We start from the raw sequence: 19522 nt of genomic DNA, 5'->3' as shown, positions 1-19522 counted from the left end.
CCGCGCAGCGCCTGGATCCCGGCTCGGGCCTCTCACCTGGACGCCCGCCGGCCGCCGCCCGCCCCCGCCCGCCCCCTGCCCCGCATGCACTTCCTCCTGCCGCCCCGCCCCTTCCACATTCCAGCCCCGCCGGGCCAGCCCCGCGCCCGGCCTTCGCGCAGCCTGGGCGGACGGCGCTCCGGCTCCGCGCCCGGCCCCTCGGCCGCCCCGCGATGAAGGCGGCCCAGGCCGCGGGCGAGGAGGCGCCGCAGGGCGCGCGGCCGGTCAAGGTGGTCCTAGTGGGCGACGGCGGCTGCGGGAAGACGTCGCTGCTGATGGTCTTCGCCGAGGGGGACTTCCCCGAGGTGAGTGCCGGGGCCCTGGCCACGGCCACGCACGGGCTGCCGTGTGTCCCGTCTGTGCGGGAGCGGCCGAGGTTGTGTGCCCACGCTGGCCTCCCGCGGGGTCTCCCAGCACCGTGCGGGGTTAAACGCGGTTCTCACGCTGCCTTTGGGAGCGCGGGCCTCGATGATACCGTCTGGGAGAATGGCATCTGCCTGGGAGGGTGTCACAGGGCACCCTGGGGGGTAGCACCGCCTGGCTAAGGGGAGCTGACCTCTGGAGCCGGGCTGCCTGGGTTCGAGTGATGACTCTGCCATTTCCAGTTGAGTGCCCTTGGGCAAGCCCCTTACCCTCCCTCTGCCTGTGTACTTAGCGGCATGATAGGAATAATGGTGGTGCCCACCTCCCAGGGTCACTGTGAAGAGCGAGTAATACAGATCACCTGCTCAGCGCCCAATCTGCAACAGGAAGGACTCACTAAATATGGCCACTGTCTTTCTTGGGAAACATCCTATTTTCTCCCCCAGTTTTGCCCCTGCGGTGGACACCCCTCCTCCCCGCCCTCCCCCCTCCGCCAGGCTCTGCCCTGGAGGGTAAGAGCACACCAGAGTCAAGTCAGACAGCGGGTTGGCACCTTGGCACTCCTCTGGCCCTCAGTAACTTGCCTCTCTGAGCCTCAGTTTCCTCATACAACCTCACGGGGTGGAAGGAGCCAGGCGGTGGAGAGGTGGAGTTACAGGAGGCTGAGAGATGGCTCCCCTGGGTGCCTGGCGTGTCCTTGGCGCTCAGGCGTGTTGACCAGCATGCTCACTGACTGTCCAGGCGGACCTGCCCCGCACCCGGACAAGGGCCGGACCCACCCCCCGAGCCGCCTCTCCTGGGGGCCGTGGGTTCGCTTTGGCGTCCCTTCTCCGTCCTGCCTCTCTCGGTGCCCTGCAAACCCCTGGGTTGCGCAGGCGCTGGGAAATGGATGGGCGCGGGGGCAGAAGAGACCAGGGCTAGTAACCGTGTCAGACCGTTCTTTCCATTGTGGCAGCATCGAGCTGACGCTTGTGGGTTACAGAGCTGATGTCACTTCCTTTGGCCAGTCGCTTTTTTTTTTCAGTTGTGAGGAATGTGCCTCCAGGCCCCCAGATGCCGCCCAGGAGAACCCAGCAATTATAGCACAGGGGGGAGAGCACCCCAGAGGGGCCAGGCCTGTGGGTCCCAGGAGAGGGGCTGGGAGGGGTGGGGCCTCACCACCAGTGTCCTGGGCTCTGAGACCAGTGTCCTTGATGGTGAGACCCACCCCAGTTTCAGAGAGGTTACAATATGGAACTGAGCATCTCACCGTTGATGAAATGTGTGTATTGAAGGACACACGAGCTGGTCAAGGGGAAGGACGCATGTTTGTCAACTGGGGGATGAATCTGCCCTTGTTTAGGCTCCTCCCTATTTAGGGGCCCTGAATTCACAGGAACCCTTCTGCCTCCAGACACAAGAGAGGCCTCTTCATTTAAAAGAAACACAAGGGCCCTAGCCGGTTTGGCTCAGTGGATAGAGTGTCAGCCTGCAGACTGAAGGGTCGTGGGTTCAATTCTGGTCAGGCTCGATCCCCAGTTCTGGTTGGGGCGCAGGCAGGAGGCAGCCAATCTCTCTGTCTTTCTCACATTGATGTTTCTCTCTCTGTCTCTCCCCCTTCCTTCCACTCTCTCTAAAAATCAATAGGAAAATATCCTCAGGTGAGGATTAACAAAAATAATAAAAGAAACATAAGATCTAAGAGTTGGAAAGGCCTTCATTTTACAGGTGGGGAAACTGAGGCCAGGGAGACAGAGTCTTCCCTTGGATCACAGAGCCCAGCAGTGGCAGTGCTGGCCTACGACCGAAGTCTCCCACCCCTGACCAGGACACTCTCCGCAGCCCCTAGTGCTCTGCCTGCCGGACCCAGCCTTCTCCTGCTCCTGACCCTGGATGCCTCCTCCTGGCAGTCCTCCAAGCCCAGAGAGCCTGGAGCTAGGAGACTTGGGGCCCCATCTCCCAGGCCTCTTGCCTGCAGCAAAGAGCAGAGAGCAGGCTGGGATTTGGAGGGGCTTCAACAACCTTTGGCTATGCCTCAACCTGGGGTTCAGGGGAAGGGGGAGCAGAGGTAGGGGTTTCCTGGCTGACATTTATGGCAGCAACCATTCCCACAGGAGAGCCCACAACAGAGCCAGCTGAGTCTTCCTCCACGCAGGGACAGCCATGGGTATGCTGTCCAGGGAAGCCCCTGATTCATCTCTCTCTCTCTCTCTCAAATATATTTGTATTGATTTGAGAAAGGAAGGGAGGGGGGAGAGAGAGAGAGATAGAAACATCAGTGATGAGAGAGAATCATTGATTAGCTACCTCCTGCATGTCCCCTACTGGGGATTGAGTCCACGATCCAGGCATGTGCCCCAACCGGGAATCGAACCATGACCTTCTGGTTCATAGGTCGACATTCAATCACTGAGTCACACTGGCCAGGCCTGACTCCTCTCTTGAGCTATGTCCCCATTCTGTAGTGATCCATCTCCCTGCCTGGGAGCCCCATGCGGGTAGACCCAAGCCTGAGTCATCTCTGTCCTGGTCTAGCCCAGGCTGGGCAGAGGAGACAGCTCAACAGATAAGATTAAGTGCTATTGACATTCTGGACAGAGTGACCCTGCCTGGGGGTTCAAAGAACACAAGGGGAGATGTAGACAGAGTCTCCAGGATAACATTCCAGATTAGGGGAAGGGTTGTGACAATTACTAGTCAGAGAGGAGCAACCCAGCCCCACGTCATAGAATGGGACTTTCCCCGCTCACTCCTGACACCAGGGGCGAGGGTTGGCGATCTCAGGGGAGGCAGGTGACTGAGAACAAACCTGCCTCCATCTTTAGCCAGCTGTCCAATATGTTACTTTGGGCAAGTCACTTCCCCTCTCTGGGCCTCAGTGTCTCATCAGGAAAATGGGGATAGTACTGACTTCCCAAGGCCGCAGGGATCAGAGATGGTGTGGGTACACGGACATCCACATGTTATCTCCACAGGCATTTGCAAAGTGCTGACATGTGTCTGCCTGCACAGGACCCCTCTACTGGTGAGTGGGTGGCCAAGCCCGGGTTTCGCCTGGCTGGTTTGGCTCAGTGGATAGAGCGTCGGTCTGTGGACTGAAGGGTCCCAGGTTTGATTCTGGTCAAGGGCACATGCCTGGGTTGTGGGCTCGATCCCCAGTGGGGGGCATGCAAGAGGCAGCCGATCAATGATTCTCTCTCATCATTGATGTTTCTCTCTTTCTCTCCCTCTCCCTTCCTCTCTGAAATCAATAAAAATATTAAAAAAAAAAAAAAAAAAAAAAGCTCGGGTCTCACCAGGCATCATGCCCTCCAGTTACAGGCTGGTGGGGACAGGGGCTCAAGCTGGAGGGATTGACAGTGGCTGGTGTGGACACTGTCCCTGGCAACCAGCTTTCTAGGTGACGGACACGTATGTTGGACCGCACCTGCCAGCAAAGTCTTCCCCACAAGCCCTCTGCCACACAAGCCCTCTGCCCGGAGGGGCCTGCTGGCCGCTGTAGCTGGGGGGTCCCCAGGCCTTGCTCACTTGCTGAGGACTGCTCAGGGAAGACAGCCAGGGAGACCCTTCCTCCCCCCACTTCCCATGCTGGGTGGGGCCTGCCTGGGACTAGCCCTCTGAGTCAGGCCCTGGCCTCTGGGAGGGGCAGCCCCCTCTCGGTGTGTCTGGGTAGGTGCAGTCCTCCAGGGCACTTGGGAAGCTGCAGGGGGAGGGTGCGGAGAAAGGCAAGTTCCGAGCCGGCAGCTGGGGCAGATGGGGACATCGAGGATGGCCCTGGGGTAGGGGCTCAACCCACCCTGGACTCTAGTCACCTCCTACCCCCTCTGCTAACAGAAAAGCCTCCAACGCACCTCCCCATGCCTCTCTGCCTGCCCAGGGCCCCTCTCCCTTGGGCCCTTGGCCTGGCGGGGGACAGTGTGATATGGTGGCTGGAGCACTGCTTAGGACTGGCTCTGGCCCTCGCCAGCCGTGTGACCTAAGGCCAGTGTCCTCACTGGTTAAAAGAGAGGAGTGTCACCTCACTGGGGATCAAGCCTGCAACCCAGGCACGTGCCTTTGACTGGAATCGAACCCAGAACCCTTCGGTCTGCAGGCCGACGCTCTATCCACTGAACCAAACCGGCAAGGGCCAAAACCTGTCTTATTTCCACTCACCCTACCTTTAGGGAGAGGGAGTAAGCCCCAGGCCCGGGCAAATGGGAACCTGTCCTGCATGACCTTCTCTTGAGCCCAGAGAAGGCAAATAAGAAGGGCAGAAACCAGGGCCCGTGGGAGGGGATCCGGGGCAGATGGCATTGGGCTGGGGTCTTGGTTGGATTGTGAGAGGTTGAAAGACAAAAGACAACATGCTCTGCAGACAGGCACTAGTCTTGCTCATTTCTTGTTCCCAGTGTCCAGAACTGGACCTGGAGAAGGTATGATGACCGAATGTATGAATGAATGAGCGGACGAACAAATGTGGGTTAATGTCGTTCCAGGAGGAGGGGACAGCATGCAGGAAGGCTCAGAAATGGTCCCGTCCCCTGCCCAGGGGGACAAAGATAAAAATAACAGTGGCCGGCGTGTGTGGCGTGTTTATTTCGTGCCGGGCCCTGTGCTAAGGGCTCTGTGCGGAGGATCTCCCTGAAGCCTTGCAGCAACACACTGTGCTGGGCGCTCCTCATGTTCCCACCTTACATCCGAGGAGGGCAGGCCGGGGGCCAGTGCCTTGCCGGGCACACTGCTGGGAAGTGGTGGCTCTAGGCCTCAACCCCACCAGACTACTTCTAGAAACTACCACCCTCTGCCGACTCCCAGTGAGGGCAGTGCTGCAGGCATTCCTGGGCTCTGGGTTGGCACTGGGGCTGCTCCCCTTCAGAAGTTGTCCTCACAACCTCCCCGTGCCCCCTTCTTCCTCAGAGCTACACACCCACGGTGTTTGAGCGCCTCAGCGTTAATCTGCAAATGAAGGGCAACCCTGTGGAGCTCCAAATCTGGGACACAGCAGGTGGGTGTGCAGGGCCCAGGGAGGGACAGGGTGGAAGGAGAGGCCCAGATGCTGGGAGCCAAGCCCCACTCCCTTCCTTCTGAACCTGGGAGGTCCAGCAATCTCCAAGGGACAGGTGTGGGCCAGGATTAGGGCCCCCAGGAACTGAACCCCCCTTGCTTCTGTGCCTGTGTCCACTGCCTCCCCCACCCCAGGGCGGCCGGCCATGTCCTGGAGACAAGGGAGAGTCCAGAGCTCTTTGCTCTCAAGGGGTGGACTGTTCCTGGCCTCAGCATTCCACCGTGGCTTAGCTTCTGTAAGATCTGCCTGACCTTGACCTCTGCCCTCCAGCCTCCGGACCTTGCCCACACAAGGGGTCAGAGTCATCTTTACATCAGAGCTCAAAGCCAACCTCAGTCCCAGCAGCCCCTTTACCTTGGATTAGCAAAGATATCTTTGCTGGGGAACCGCCTACCTTTCTCCTCACCCCATGCCCCAAGTCCTGGGCAAAGCAGTCCCTCCAGGCTGGGCCTCTACCTTGCCCCAACCTTCCAAATGGTCTCACCCAGGCCAGGCTGGCACATCCTGCAGGCAGGCCAGGGGAGGAACACTGCCCCAAGGGGCACATTCATGTGCAATGGCAACCTAAGTGCCAAATTGGTGTTGGACCCTGAGAAACAGAACTAGACACACGCACGCACGCACTTTAATGGGACCCAGGGTTTGATGTTGGGTTTGATGTTGGGGAGGTGTTGACAGTGGGCAGGAAATCTGGAGGGAGTGGCCACACCTGTTCTACAGGACAAGTCGATTATGACCGCCTGCGGCCCCTCTTCTACCCTGACGCCAGTGTCCTGCTCCTCTGCTTCGATGTCACCAACCCACACAGCTTTGAGAACGTCTTTAACCGGGTAGGTACTTGGGGGGTGGGAGGCAGAGCCCCCAAAGCCAGGCTACACTGCTCCACCCCCACTCTTTTTTCCCCCACTACCACCCCCTCTGGACCCAGCAGACTCTCAGAGCTCAGCAGGCCCTGGATGACATCAAGGCCAGTGCCTTTGGCATATATACGGGGAAACCCGGCCCAAAGGTGGGCAGCAACTTGCCAGGGGTTCCACAGGGATTTGGTGGGAGGGTCTGGCCTCTGACTCCCAGACCAGTGCTCCTCACCTGCTCTCTACTGCATACTCAGAACACTGACCCTGCCTGAGAATGCTGGGTGGCCCAGGGCCCCTGAATCTCCCCTGCCTGGGCCTGACCAAGGCCACATGAACAGTCAGCTTCCAGCAGCTCTCAGCCCCCCATCTGTGTGGCTATTGCCTCTCAGCAGTCTCCCAGGATGCCCCTCAGTTATGTTAGGGCTTCTAGAAGCTGCGCACAGCTGTCAGGGCCTCGTTGTGAATGGCGCGCTCCAGGTTTCTTCGGAGCACAGCCGGTGACAGCATTCGTAATGATAACGATGGTGGCAGCATTAGAACTTACCACGTGCCAGGCACTGTTCTGGACACATATCTACTTACTCATCTGACCCCCTTACAACCTTAGGGAGCAGATACTATTATTATCCCCACATTGGATCCCTTGCTCCAAGAAACACGTCTATTGAAGTGGAACGCGGGGATTTGAACCCAAGCGTTCTGCTCCACACAGTCATTCAGAAGTAATGACTGAGCGCATCTATGTGCCAGGCACTGTTCTAGACACTGGGGACCAGATGCGATGGTGGTGGCTGGGATGGTGCTGGCCGAGGGGGTAGTGAGATGTGGGTGGATATTGAATCTCTTTGAAAGGCAGAACCATCAGGATTTGCAAGTGGTTTGGACATGGGTGGGAGAAAGATACTTGGACCAGAGTAACTGGAAGGGAGACTTGCCATTTCCCAAGATGAGAAGGAGCAAGCTGGGAGTGGGGAGGTGGGAGGCGGGGGCCTGGAGGACATCCCAGTGGAGGTGGCAGGTGGGCAGGTGGAAGTCAGAGTCTGCAGTTCCCAGGAGAGGGCTGGGCTGGGCTGGACAGAGCCATGGACTCAGGGTGGTCACCTGGAGGGCAGGAGTAACTAGAGGAAAAGTACACCCACAGCTTTGAGAAGGGGGTGCTGGTAAGACCTGAGAAGAACCAGGAGAGCGGGGTTCTGGGGCGCAGTGCAGACCCAGTCTTGGAGGAGGGGTGCGATGATTCCCAGTGTCAGGGTTCAGGGAGGGGGAGGGCTGAGGACTCACTTTGGATTTAGCAGGGTGGAGTCACGGAGGAGACCCTTTCTGTCAGTTCTGTGGAGGGCTGGGATGCGGGGAGCCTGCCCAGGACCCCACACGGGCCCCAAGTGGCTCCAGGAGCTAGCCGTGTGCTGCCACTTTTTCCTGCACGGGCACACAGAGCAGGCATGCCCTCCTGGGCTGTGGATTCCAGGCCTCGGGGCTGTAGGCCAGCCTGAGTAACCCGGAGCCTCACATTCCAAAGAGCAGCTGACTCAGGGCGAGAGGCGCCCTCCTACAAGCCAACAGCTGCCGAAATCAGGTTAAAAGCTGCTTTATCTTCACAGGATCACCTATTTGCTCACATATTTTACCCAGTTGAGGAGGGGGCCATGGGAGCCCTTACCTTGTAGATAGGCAGGGTTCTAGAGGGAATGGGAGCAGGGCACTGGACCAAATCCTGCCACTTCCAGTTGTGTGACCCCGGCCAAGTTATGTAGCCTCTCTGGGCCTCAGCTACCACGTGTGTATAATGGGATGGACGATAGGCGTTGCTTCATAGGGACCTGGGGGGTTAATGAGTCCACAGGTGTGAAGTCTTAGGGCCTGGCACAGAGTAGGTCTCCCTGGACGTTGGCTGTGCTGATGACCGATGATCGAGCTGCCTGGGGAGCAGGAGGACAGCCCCTTCTCCCCGCTGCGGAGACGGAAGTACTCCCAGCAGCTAACACCCCCCTCCGCCCCCTCCCACGCAGTGGTACCCAGAGGTGAATCACTTCTGCAAGGAGGTGCCCATCATCCTCGTGGGCTGCAAGACGGATCTGCGCAAGGACAGGTCCCTGGTGAAGAAGCTCTGGAAAAATAAGTTGGAGCCCGTGACCTACCACAGGGTAGGAAACCCAGCCCAGGGGCAGGGGTGCGGGAGAGGGAGCCTCCGGGCACGTTGACCAGCACGGCCTCTGGGCAGGCAGTGCCAGGTGTCCAGCTCCCCCGGGGTGTGGGATCAGAGACTGCTGGTGCTCGGAAGTGGTACCTAGAATACTCTGGAAGGTTCCGGCTGTGGAAGGGAGAGCAGTGATGTGCACATCAGATAGTTCTACCCTCCCCCCCCCCCCCCTGCCGCCACATCACAGGTGGGGGACCTGAGGCCCAGAAAAGACCCCAGCTCTTCAGTCTGCAGGCTCCTCTCTGCTCCACACCCGGGAAGTTAGTCGGTTCTTTGAGAGGCAGAGACCTAGCCCAGGACTGAGGCGGGAAAGCCGAGGAAGCCACGAGAGCACTTGTCCAGCCAGGGGGAGGAGCCGTGGGGAGCCTAGAAACACTCACCTTCCGCTTTTGCCCTGGAGACTCCGAGGAGAGCCAGGAGGGCTGGGAGGACTGGGAGGTGCCCCAGCAGCCCCACCTCACCGTCACTCTCCCCGTCAGGGCCAGGAGATGGCGAGGTCCGTGGGAGCAGTGGCCTACCTGGAGTGCTCGGCGCGGCTCCGAGAAAACGTCCACGCCGTCTTCCAAGAGGCCGTGGAGGTGGCTCTCAGCAGCCGCAGTCGCAACTACTGGCGGCGGATCACCCGGAGCTTCTGCGTGCTGACCTGACAGCGTGGGCCCTCCCTGCCCAGCTCGCCCAGCAGCGCAGGACGGAACTGGGCGCTGACCTCTTCCCAGCGGGCTAGGCTGGGCCCAGTTCCCAGGCTGTGACCGAACCGCCCTTCAGACCCATGGTCAGCACGGAGGCCAGGCCCCTCATGCCGGGGCTGAGATCCCTGAACTGAAGTGAAATCCCCCTGAGACCTGAGGAAGGGGGTTCCCTGGCCCCCCTGCCCTGTGGAGGGCTAGTCCTGGAGCCCCCACGCGCCCAGCCCTGGACCGCACATCCAGGAGTGACCACGCAGCCTGGGCCACCTCGCGGCTGTTCCCGGGGCTGCACTTTCCGCTCCTTCAGGCAGGACCTGGTGGTCCCAGGACCACTCCCACCCCCACCTGGGCCAGACTCACACCTGGCCCCTTCCTCCTGCCCTTCCCAGTGGTAACTATAAGGACTAAAATGACATCGCCTGTCAGTTGTGGCACGCCTCTTGTTTCAAAATGCCTTTACACCCATGTGACAGGGTGGATAAGCTCCCACCCCGTGTAGGCGCTGGGGTGGAACTGCCTGGAGCCAGGCCCCGCCCTTGAACCCGCCCTTAGCTTCTTCCTTCACTTTCTTGGAGAGCTCCGGCACCATGTGTCATGGTCCTGTCTGTCTCCCAGTGGGTGGCCAGCTTCCCTAGAGCTGGTTTAGTTGGAATGTCCTGTGCCTCAAGCAGTGCCTGGCTACAGGAGCACAGTCACAGCCCTGCCCCGAGAAGGAAGTCCAACTTCTGCAGCCGGGAGCTTGGGCTCTCCTGCATCTGACCACAGCCCACCTTCCCCATTGGATGCCCAGGACCTCTGAGACCCCAGCCACACCAGGGAGTACTAACACCCCTACCAGCCTCCAAGCCTTTGGCTGTCCCCCCACCTCGGCACATCCTCCCAGTCACTGCCTGTTCACCCCCGAGTCCTTCAGGGTCCAGCTCAGACGCCACCTTCTCCAGCAAGCCCTTGGGTCTGCCGGCTTCCTCACCCCTACTCACTCCGCCCACACCAAGGCGCCCACTGCCGGTGTCAGCCCCTCGGCTAAGGCGCCGAGCTTTCTTCCTGTGCTGTGGGAGAGGCCAGCCTAGATTCCTGAAGATGACAGGTGTGGCACCGGGACCAGGTGTCTGGGAGGGTGGAGGTGGGAGCGGGAGACCAGTTGGGCAGCTGCAGTCGTCCAGAAACCAGAAACAAGCCACCACAAGCCGAGGCCAGGTGACTCTGGGTGGCAAGGATGGACTGCCAGAAGGGTGGGGACGCTGGGAGGGAGGGAAGAATGCTGGCCACTGCTCTGCATGAGAGACATGCAGAGAGGCAGGGGTGTCCGGTGGCTGGTCTCCAGCTGCAGGCCACATGCAGCCATCAGAGGTGTCGCAGGAGGACACAGTGAGCACTTGGATACACCCGCTGAGCGCCAGGGCTACTGTTAGGGCTGGCTGTTATCCTCAGCTGCCAAACCTCTCTCTCAATTCCTCACAAACCCACCTGGCAGGGCAGGCACAGCCTGACACGTGGGAGCCAGGAAAGGCAAGCCCGGAGGCCAGCAGGGCTGAGAGCCACAAACCACAGTCTGCGTTTCAACTTACTGCCTCCGCCTGGCCTCAAAGGGCAGGGACCCCAAGGCCACTCCTCCAGGACAGGCCACTCCCTGGCATCGTCGGGTGGACAGGGTGGGGCACACTGTGAGTCATGAAGCTTCCCTCTCCCCTCTGCCTGGGCAGCACCCTGGGCCCCACATCTGGGTGTGGGGAGGGGGTGGTGGCTGGCAGATCACCCCATATCAGGTCACCTTCTTTGCTCTCTGACCTCCTGCTCCTGTGGACGTCATCCCAAAGCCAATGGCATAGGAATCAGGGAGTCGACAAAGCCTGTGACAGGCTGAGGAGCAGAGAGAGATCCAAAACTGACTCTGACCACCCACCCTACCTTCCAGGGCTTGACCTCCAAGTTAAATGCTTCTGATTAAGGTCGGATTTTGGAAAGTATGAGATCTTCCTGAGTTCAAATCCTGGCTCTGCAATTTACCAGCTCTGTGACCTTGGAGGAGTCCCTAGGACACTTATTTGGAAAATGAGGGTAATTGTAGGACCTACCTCTTGGAGGTTGGATTAAATGAGTTCACGAAACTAGTGCTTATTCACTCAGCGTTAACTGCTAACTGGAGTTATTAACTGTGACATGAGGGTCATTATTTACTCGGCAAGGTTGTCGCAGTTTCTGCAAAGCTGGAGCAAGCACGGACCTGTTGGGTGGATACTGGTCTCCTTTTCCCAATCTGGGTCGGCACACCCTGGGAGAAGGGGTGGGAGCTCAGACCCTCCTGGTGGCAAGGACGGGAGCCTCAGAGGGGAGTGAGCTTGGAGTATGAGGCTCTTTGTAAGGCCAGCTGGACCCTGTGAGGGGAGCCAGGGGGGTGGGGCTGGAATTCCTCAGGGTTCATGTTTGCAGAGGAGACACCAAGCCTGGTCCATGCTGAGCACAGGGCGGGGGCTGGGGAAAGTGACAAGGCCGTCGTCCTTGCTTTCCACGCCTCCATCCTCCATGGGAACTCCAATGTGGGCACAAGCAGCTGGGGAGGGCAGCGTCCAATAGTCACTCAGCCGCCTTCTCCGGATACTGAGATAAACAGGATGGGAGGTGGGGGTAGGACGACCAGGGAGGTGTTTCCCACTGAATGAAAGACAGCCACTCAAAAGTTCACCACGGCACCCATGCATCTGAAACAGGGTTGTTCTAGGACTCTCCTGTCTGCCCAACAGAAGGGCGTCAGAGTCCTGTCTGGCCAGGCCCTGGAGGTGACATTCTGCACGTCCTACCTCATTCTGTCCTTAAATCCCCACTTTACAGCTAAGGAAACAAGTGCAGAAAGCTAAGGGCCGAGCCAACAGCAGTGAGTGGGGAGCTTGGACACAGGATGAGTCACGACTCCGGGCTCCTGACCTCCCATGGGCGCTGGCAGGCGGCTGGACCTCCACCAGCAGAGGGCAGCAGGGCCCAAGGAGAGGAGCCTTTTCTGGGGCTGGCAGGCAGGCCAGGTGAGCAGGTTTGTTCCATCGCTCCTGCCTGGGGCACTTTCGGTGACATACCACTCCCACCGGCTGTCACCCGCTGAGCGGTGCCCACCCTAAAATCCTAGTGAAGAGAAAGCAGGCTCAGAATGGCCGAGTGACTTGACCGTTCTGGCCAGCCTGGAATGCTGTGCTCAGTTTGTTATGGTTCTGGGTCAGAATTTAGGCTTTGAATGCTGGCTGTACAATTAACACCTCCCACGATTATGATGGGCTGGGATGAGATCAAAGGAACCGTCTTGGCCAAGCACTTCCCGGGGGCCATGTCGTTACCCAGGCTTGCTTTTTCCTCTATGCTGCACCTAGGGAGGCCGGTGGGGACTGAGGGGTCCCTGAGATTTCCACCCCAGAATCTGTAACATCGTTTGGGGAAATAAGGGACCCAGGGTGTGCTCCCAAAATGTAAAGTGTTGTGAGCCGGCACCTGGGGCCAGAACTATCTTGGGGAGCTGGCAGGAGGAGGAGGAAGGGGAAGAGGAGGAGGATCTGGAGGCCCAGCTCACACGAAGCCCCAGGTGCTGTGATGGGGGGCGGGAAGCTGCTGAGAAAGTTTCAAACTCCCCCCCCCCCCCATATTCCCAACAGCTGAAGGAGCTGAGTCATGTGACAACGTAAAGTCATGTGACCAAGGGGTGACACCACTCAGAGCTTCCCTCTGGCCCAGCAATGCCACCCTGGGCTCTCCTCCTCTCAGTTTCTCACCCCAACTCCCCCCGCTACACACCCCCACCACCAAAAAAGAAGAAGAAATGGCCAGATAAAAAGTATTTTACAAATGCCATGTGCCCTAGGCCTGTTGTAGGCGGTGGGAACGGCACCAGGTGTCTGACCAATGGGGTCAGACCAAACCTGGGTTCCGCAACCTCGGTAACGGGGTTCTGGCTAGAAAAGAATTCAGACCGAAACTGTAGGAGAACATTTATTGGGTAAATTACAGAGGTAGAAAAAGTAATTCCTGGAAGAAATGGGCTTAGGAAACAAGTTCTAGAGGTAAAGGAGGGGCCCTTGGACGGGGGAGTGAGGAAGCTAAGGTAATCCTCACCTGAGGATGGGGCGGGGAGGGGAGGGAGCAGGGAAAGGGAAAGGCACGGGCGTGCTCCCCGGGGATGTTAGGGAAGGTCCCAGGGGAAGATCGGCATAGAATATTCAGTAGCTTTCCAGGTGTGTCCATTCAGGGTTGTGATCGCCACTGATTGCTTGGCTGGCACCAGGGCAGGGGCGTCATTATCAAATGCAGCTGGTGCGGAGGTCAGCCGGCTGGTTTTGTTTGTGGGCCTGGAGCTGAAATACAACTGAGGCACAGATGTTATCTCTAGGGAGGAGAGGTCAGGGGGTCTGCGTTAGCATATAGCCAGCGATACGCTAGGGGAGGAAAAATCCTGGGGGTGAGGTCCCACCCTACCAGTGCCTGTGGCTAGGCTCCCAGGTCTTTCCACCCTGCTGACCTTCTGTATCTGGCCCATCGTCCTTGCTCTGCTTGTGTCTAACTGCCTATCACAGGTCCATCTCTGCAACTTCCCTTTCACCTCTGCCCCACCCCCAGGCCAGGACCAACTCCGCGCAGGGTACAGGGCTGAAGTGAGTGCCCATCACCCTAGCAGCCACCTCTGTGACCATTGAGAGCTCCTCCTTCGTGTCTCACCTGCCCAACTCCCTCCTCCTGCTTCCTGGGACCTCCTCCCAGATAAGTTCCGCTGTTTGTTGTGTTCTTGTATTGGTAGCCTATGCCGTTCATTCACAATTCTTTGTTGAGCACTCACTACAAAATCCTTGCCTCCTGGTTTCTCCGTCCGCTGTGCAGCCTTGCTGGGAGGCAGCATCCTTCCCTTTGGGAAGCCGGACCACCACCATACTCTCACTCTCTCCTGACCCCAGCAGGGAGGACATCACCAACACCCATTCCTCCTGCTCTCTCACACCGCACCGCCCCCTAGGACCTTGAATCTGGGTCAAGAGACAAAGAGGGACGTTTAAATTCATTGTGATGACACTGGCAGTACTTTTTTTTAACAAGTCTATAGAGGTTACTACATGCCAGATGGTTCTAATATTAACTCATTCAATGCTCATAACCATCCTATAACGTAGGTACATTTACCAGCAGCCCCATTTTACAGATGATGAAGAAACTGAGGGACAGAGAGGCTAAGACACTTGTCAGATGTCGTAAGCTAGCAAGTGACAGGTACAGGATTTGAGCCTAGGCTGGATCTATGCAGCATCCAGAGAGGGGTGGGGATGGCAAGCCGCCAGGCAGCATCCAGTAGGTGTAACGGGGGCTGTGATGGCTTGCCTGCTCCCCAGCCCTCTCACTTCCTCTGAGTGATCCACCAGCCTTCCCATAAGGCCCTTTCCCACTCAAATTAATCAGCCTCTTCTGATATTCACACCCTTGGGTGGTTGAGATCCCATATTAAGGAAAAATGAGAAAATATTTTAAAAATAGGATTTCAACCACTCTGAGCTGGTGTGGCTCAGTGGTTGGAGCGTTGCCCCAAGGATTCCAGGGTTTGATTCCTGATCAAAGGCACATGCCTGGGTTGCAGGTTAGATCCCAGCCTGAGGGGGGCTGAGTGTAGGAGGCAACGATCTCTCTCTCTCTCTCTCCTTTCTCCTTTCTCCCTCCCTCTCTCTAAAAAAAAAAAAAATCAATGAAAAATAATACTACATCCTCAGGTGAGGATTAACAACAACAAAAAAAAAGGATTTAAATTACTCTCAGTTTCATGGTCAACCAAATTAAATGACTTGATAATTTGCATATTTTCTTTTCCTCTATTTTTCTATGAAAAAATTTTGCATAGTTATAATCACACTGTCACACAATTTTGAATTCTGCTTTTTTCATTTAACATTTTAGCCTAAACATTCCTATATTACAAACAACTTGTGAATATCACTAAATTTTTATTTTGGAATAATTTTAGATTTAAACAAGAATTATAAAAATAGTACATAGAGTCCCCATAAACCCTTCTCCTAGCTTCTCCTCATGTTAACATTCATTTACCAAAACTAAGAAGTTCACATTAATACCATTTATTAAACTCCAGATTTTATTTGGTTTCCCCAGTTTTTTTTCTCTAATATCCTTTCTCTGTTCTAAGATCCAGTGCAGGATACCATGGTGCATTTAGGTGAATATCATTTTCTGTGGCTGCGTATTATTTCATCCAGAGAATATTCTAAAAAGTTTAAAACCTATTGGCTGTTCTGCATTTATTTGCATTGTTTCTAGTTTTTCTGCTTTTAAGATTATTCAAACACAACAAATGCTATTTAAATAGGAGCCCTGCTGATCATCAGTACTTTATTTTAAAAAGTAATTTTATTTTTTCATTTGTTGTTCTTTTAAAATATACTTTTATTGATTTCAGAGAGAAGGGAGAGGGAGAGAGAGACAGAAACATCAATGATGAGAGAGAGTTATCGATCAGCTGCCTCCTGCTCGCTCCCTACTGGGACCCGGGCATGTGCCCTTGACTGGAATCGAACCCGGAACCCTTCAGTCCATAGGCTGAATAGTCCTATTCACTGAGCCAAACCGGCCAGGGCTACTTTTTAAAAAATCCTCACCCGAGGATATTTTTCCATTGATTTTTAGAGAGTGAGAGGGATGGGGAGAGACAGAGAGAGAAACATCCATGGGATACATCGATTGGTTGCCTCCTGCAACTGAGATACATGCCCTTGATCGGACTCTAACCCAGGACCCTTCAGTTGGTGGGGCCGAAGCTCTATCCACTGAGCCAAACCGGCTAGGGCCAGCTGTACTTTTAACTACTCAAGAGCCCTGCATCACCCCCACACACACGCACACACAGACACACACACACACACACACACGCACACACAGACACCCCCCCACACACACGCACATAGACACACGCGCACACACACACACACACACGCACACGCACACACAGACACCCTCGTGCAGAAAAGGGAACTTAGGTTCGGAGACGCACCCAAGGTTACCTGGTGCTAGCAGGGTGCAGGCTCAGGTCTTCCTGCTCTTCCATCCTGAATGGAGTGACTGTCCCCTAATTGAAACCAACCCATCAACGTGCTAGTGCGGCTTTTATTCAGAATTGCTAACGGGAGCCCAGGAATCAGTCAACTAGAGAAGAAAGGTTTTAAGGTTTCTGCCTTTTTCCATGACTCTGGGTTCTGGAAAGGGGCTGAGATCATAGTTCCTCCCTCCAGAGTCACTTCCAGGAGCCTGGCCTGGTGAGTGCCCAGCAAGTGGGCGGCTAGTGGGTGTTCCACGGAGGCTGCTCTGTCATCAGCGATGTCCCTGCGGCCTGAGAGCCAGCCCAGAGGGCAGTTCCGCTGTGGAACCTGCAGGGGCGGGTGTTGCTTTCATCTCCCACCACTCCAGTCTTGCAGGACTTTTAGGCTCACCTCCAGCACCCCCTCCAGCAGGGTTACTCTCTTCCTGCTCATGAAATGCTCCCAACACCCCTAACAAGGTGGGTGTTCTTGACATAGACGAGGAAAGTGCAAGACTTAACCACTACCCTGCACTGGCCCCTCCTACCCTACCCTGCAGCCACAGCCTTCCCGATCCTCCCATCCCACTGAGTGCCCTGCCCCTCAACTCTAGGTCCATCTCTCCACTAGAAAAGGAGAGAAAATGAACCATTTTATAAATAATCTTATTTTATATTAAATTTAATCAAAGCACCTCTGTGATCTTTCTCCCAAAATCCCTAACACCGGTAGAATCATGAGAGAAACATCAAACCCCAACTGAGGGACATTCTACAAGCTACCTGATAGTCCTCTTCAGAACTGTCAAACTCATCAAAAACAAGGCAAGCCTGAGAAACCATCCCAGCCCAGAGAAGCCTGAGGAGACAGGACCCTCAGGGGCAGTGTGCCCTGACCTGGATGGGCTCCTGGACAGAAAAGGACATTAGGTGAAAACTAAGGAAATCTGCATAAAGTATGGCCTTTGGTTAATACTAATGTGTCAATATTGGTTCATTACCTGCAACAGTCGTTCCAGGTTAAGATGTAAGGGCAAGAGCATAGCAGAACTCTCTGTATTATCTTCACACTTTTTCTGTAAACCTCAAAGGTCTAAAATACAGAGGCTATTTAAAAATTTATCACAGTAGTTACCAGGAGGAATCTCCGGAGGTGGCTGGACACCCTATGATCTATGCTAGGATAGGGCCCCGAAATCTTTCAACTGAGTGCCTCTGAAGACCGTCGTCATCGCGGCCGAGCCTCCTGTACCTCGAGGGGCTTCCTGAATGGTACCAAGATGGCAAACCAGCCAAGGGCAGGTCCCAGAGACCTAGCGACAGCCCCGCTTCTGGGTCCTCTGTCAGTGCAGACAATGTTCATTAATGTGCGTGGACTGCCCTAGCCGGTGTGGCTCAGGCGGTTGGAGCGTAGCCCCATGCATGAAAGGGTCTCGGGTTTGAGTCCCAGTCTTCAGCGGGCTGCCTCCCCTGGAGGGGGAACAGAGACTTAAAACACAAGAGGGCATGCAGGAAACGCCCAGCTGGGCGGCGGTTTACAGCGCAGCGGGAACTCACCCGGCAGCAGGCGGCCGGAGGAGGGAGCAGAGCCTAAGCCTGTTTGGAGGGCAGGGTCCTGTAGGAGACCTGGTTCCTCATGGAGAGTTTGGGGGAAACGCCAAGGATGAAGTTGCTGGCCAGGGGTTTGGAAAGGTCAGGGCCAAGGTAGGTTGGGCTATATTTGACAATATTTGAAGTTAGAATAAATGAGGACTTCAAGGGAGAGAAGAGCTGAGGGCTGAGGGCTGAGGGCTGAGGGCTGAGGGCTGGGCTTTGCAGAAAGCCTAAGGGCAATGGGCGGGAGAGAGAGGCAGAGGCTGAGACGCAGAGAGATAGAAACAGCTGTTTATCTGCCTGCAGGGGCCATCGCCACCTGCTTTGGAGTCTAAGCTCTCCTTCCTGTGTAGGCACCTGCTGGGGCCCTCACTGGCCTCTGGCATGACTAGCGGTCACAGGAAGTGGACCATCACTCGCTCAGCTTCCCAAACCCACACACCTCTCCCTCCAAGGAAGTGAAGAGCAGTGAGACGCGCCTACTGTCACAACGGGGTTGAACTCAAAACTGACTCCGGCTACACTGCCTTCTCCATCCCCGTGGCTATCCCAGGGGTTTCAAGTGTAAATTCCCTCAACCTCCTGCCCCAGCACCCTCCCTGGGCACTGCTCCCCCGCCTCTCTTCACGTTCAGAGGAGCTAATCTCATGAGCCAGTCTGCCTCCCTGGCTGTTCCGCTCTGAGAACCTCCTGCTCTATCTCTTATCCCTGATTTCCAGGCTCCATTTTCTTTCTTCCTTTTTTTTTTTTTTAAAAAAAATATATATATTTATATTGATTTCAAAGAGGAAGGGGAAGGTAGAGAGAAATAGAAACATCAATGATGAGAGAGAATCATTGATTGACTGTCTCCTGCATGGCCCACACTGGGGATCGAGCCCGCAACCTGGGCATGTGCCCTTGACCGGAATTGACCCCGGGACGCTTCAGTCTGCAGTTCGACACTCTATCCACTGAGCTAAACTGGCTAGGGCTCCACCTTTCTCTACTGACACTTTTTTGCAGGACGCACAAGCTTGTTTCTCTCCAATGACCACCCCCCCCCCTTTTTGTCTTCCCTCTGCTCTCCTCTTCACAGGGTGTACCCCTTCTTTTCTTACTTGAAAGAAGGGTATACACTCACCATCTTTGCTTACTTCCCATTCATTCTCGGCTCATTGCATTCCAACTCCCCCACTTTGCCAACTGCACTGACTCTGTTGGCAAAGGTTGACAGTGATGTCATAATGGTTCCCCATCCAAGGGTGGTCTTGCAGCTTCATCTGACGCCTGGGCCCCTCCCTCCTGCTCACACTCTCCATGCTAGCTGCACCTTTTTCTCTCTTATCTCTCTACTCTCTCCTGCTCAGCTATTTTCATAGATTCCTCTTCCTCTGCTGAACACTTCCTACATCCATTCATTCTGCAAGCACTAATATAATGAGCTGGGCAGAGTCCTCCACCCTGCAGCCCTGTCCCTGGATTCTGGCCTCCTTTCTACACTTTCCAGGGATATCTTATTTCTCCCATGGTCTTCCCCCCCCCCCCAATATATTTTTATTTATTTCAGAGAGGAAGGGAGAGGGAGAGAGAGATAGAAACATCAATGATGAGAGAGAATCATTGACCAGCTGTCTCCTGCATGCCCCACACTGGGGATCGAGCCCGCAGCTCAGGCATGTGTCCTGATTGGGAATCGAACCTTGACCCCTGGTTCATAGGTTGACGCTCAACTAT

General features: G+C 55.8%; 1 protein-coding gene across 2 annotated transcripts; it reads left to right on the top strand.

Moving 5' to 3' along the window:
- The first annotated feature begins 124 nt into the window (after positions 1–124).
- Positions 125–11279, top strand: RHOD (ras homolog family member D). Of its 2 annotated transcripts, none has more exons than XM_036326488.1 (5): positions 125–344; positions 5281–5368; positions 6107–6258; positions 8295–8429; positions 8965–11279. In XM_036326488.1, exons 1-5 carry the CDS (start codon positions 213–215, stop codon positions 9130–9132), a joined length of 675 nt encoding a protein of 224 aa, XP_036182381.1. In that variant the 5' UTR covers positions 125–212; the 3' UTR covers positions 9133–11279. The 2 variants fall into 2 exon arrangements, with proteins under 2 accessions (XP_036182381.1, XP_036182382.1); XM_036326489.1 differs by having other exon boundaries at positions 129–344; positions 6149–6258.
- Positions 11280–19522: the final 8243 nt, after the last annotated feature.

The sequence above is a fragment of the Myotis myotis genome, unplaced genomic scaffold (genome assembly GCF_014108235.1).
Source record: "Myotis myotis isolate mMyoMyo1 unplaced genomic scaffold, mMyoMyo1.p scaffold_m19_p_10, whole genome shotgun sequence".
In the NCBI taxonomy this organism is placed as follows: Eukaryota; Metazoa; Chordata; class Mammalia; order Chiroptera; family Vespertilionidae; genus Myotis; species Myotis myotis.
Note: the sequence above shows the minus strand (reverse complement) of the source record. Positions and strands in the feature narration are given on the sequence as shown.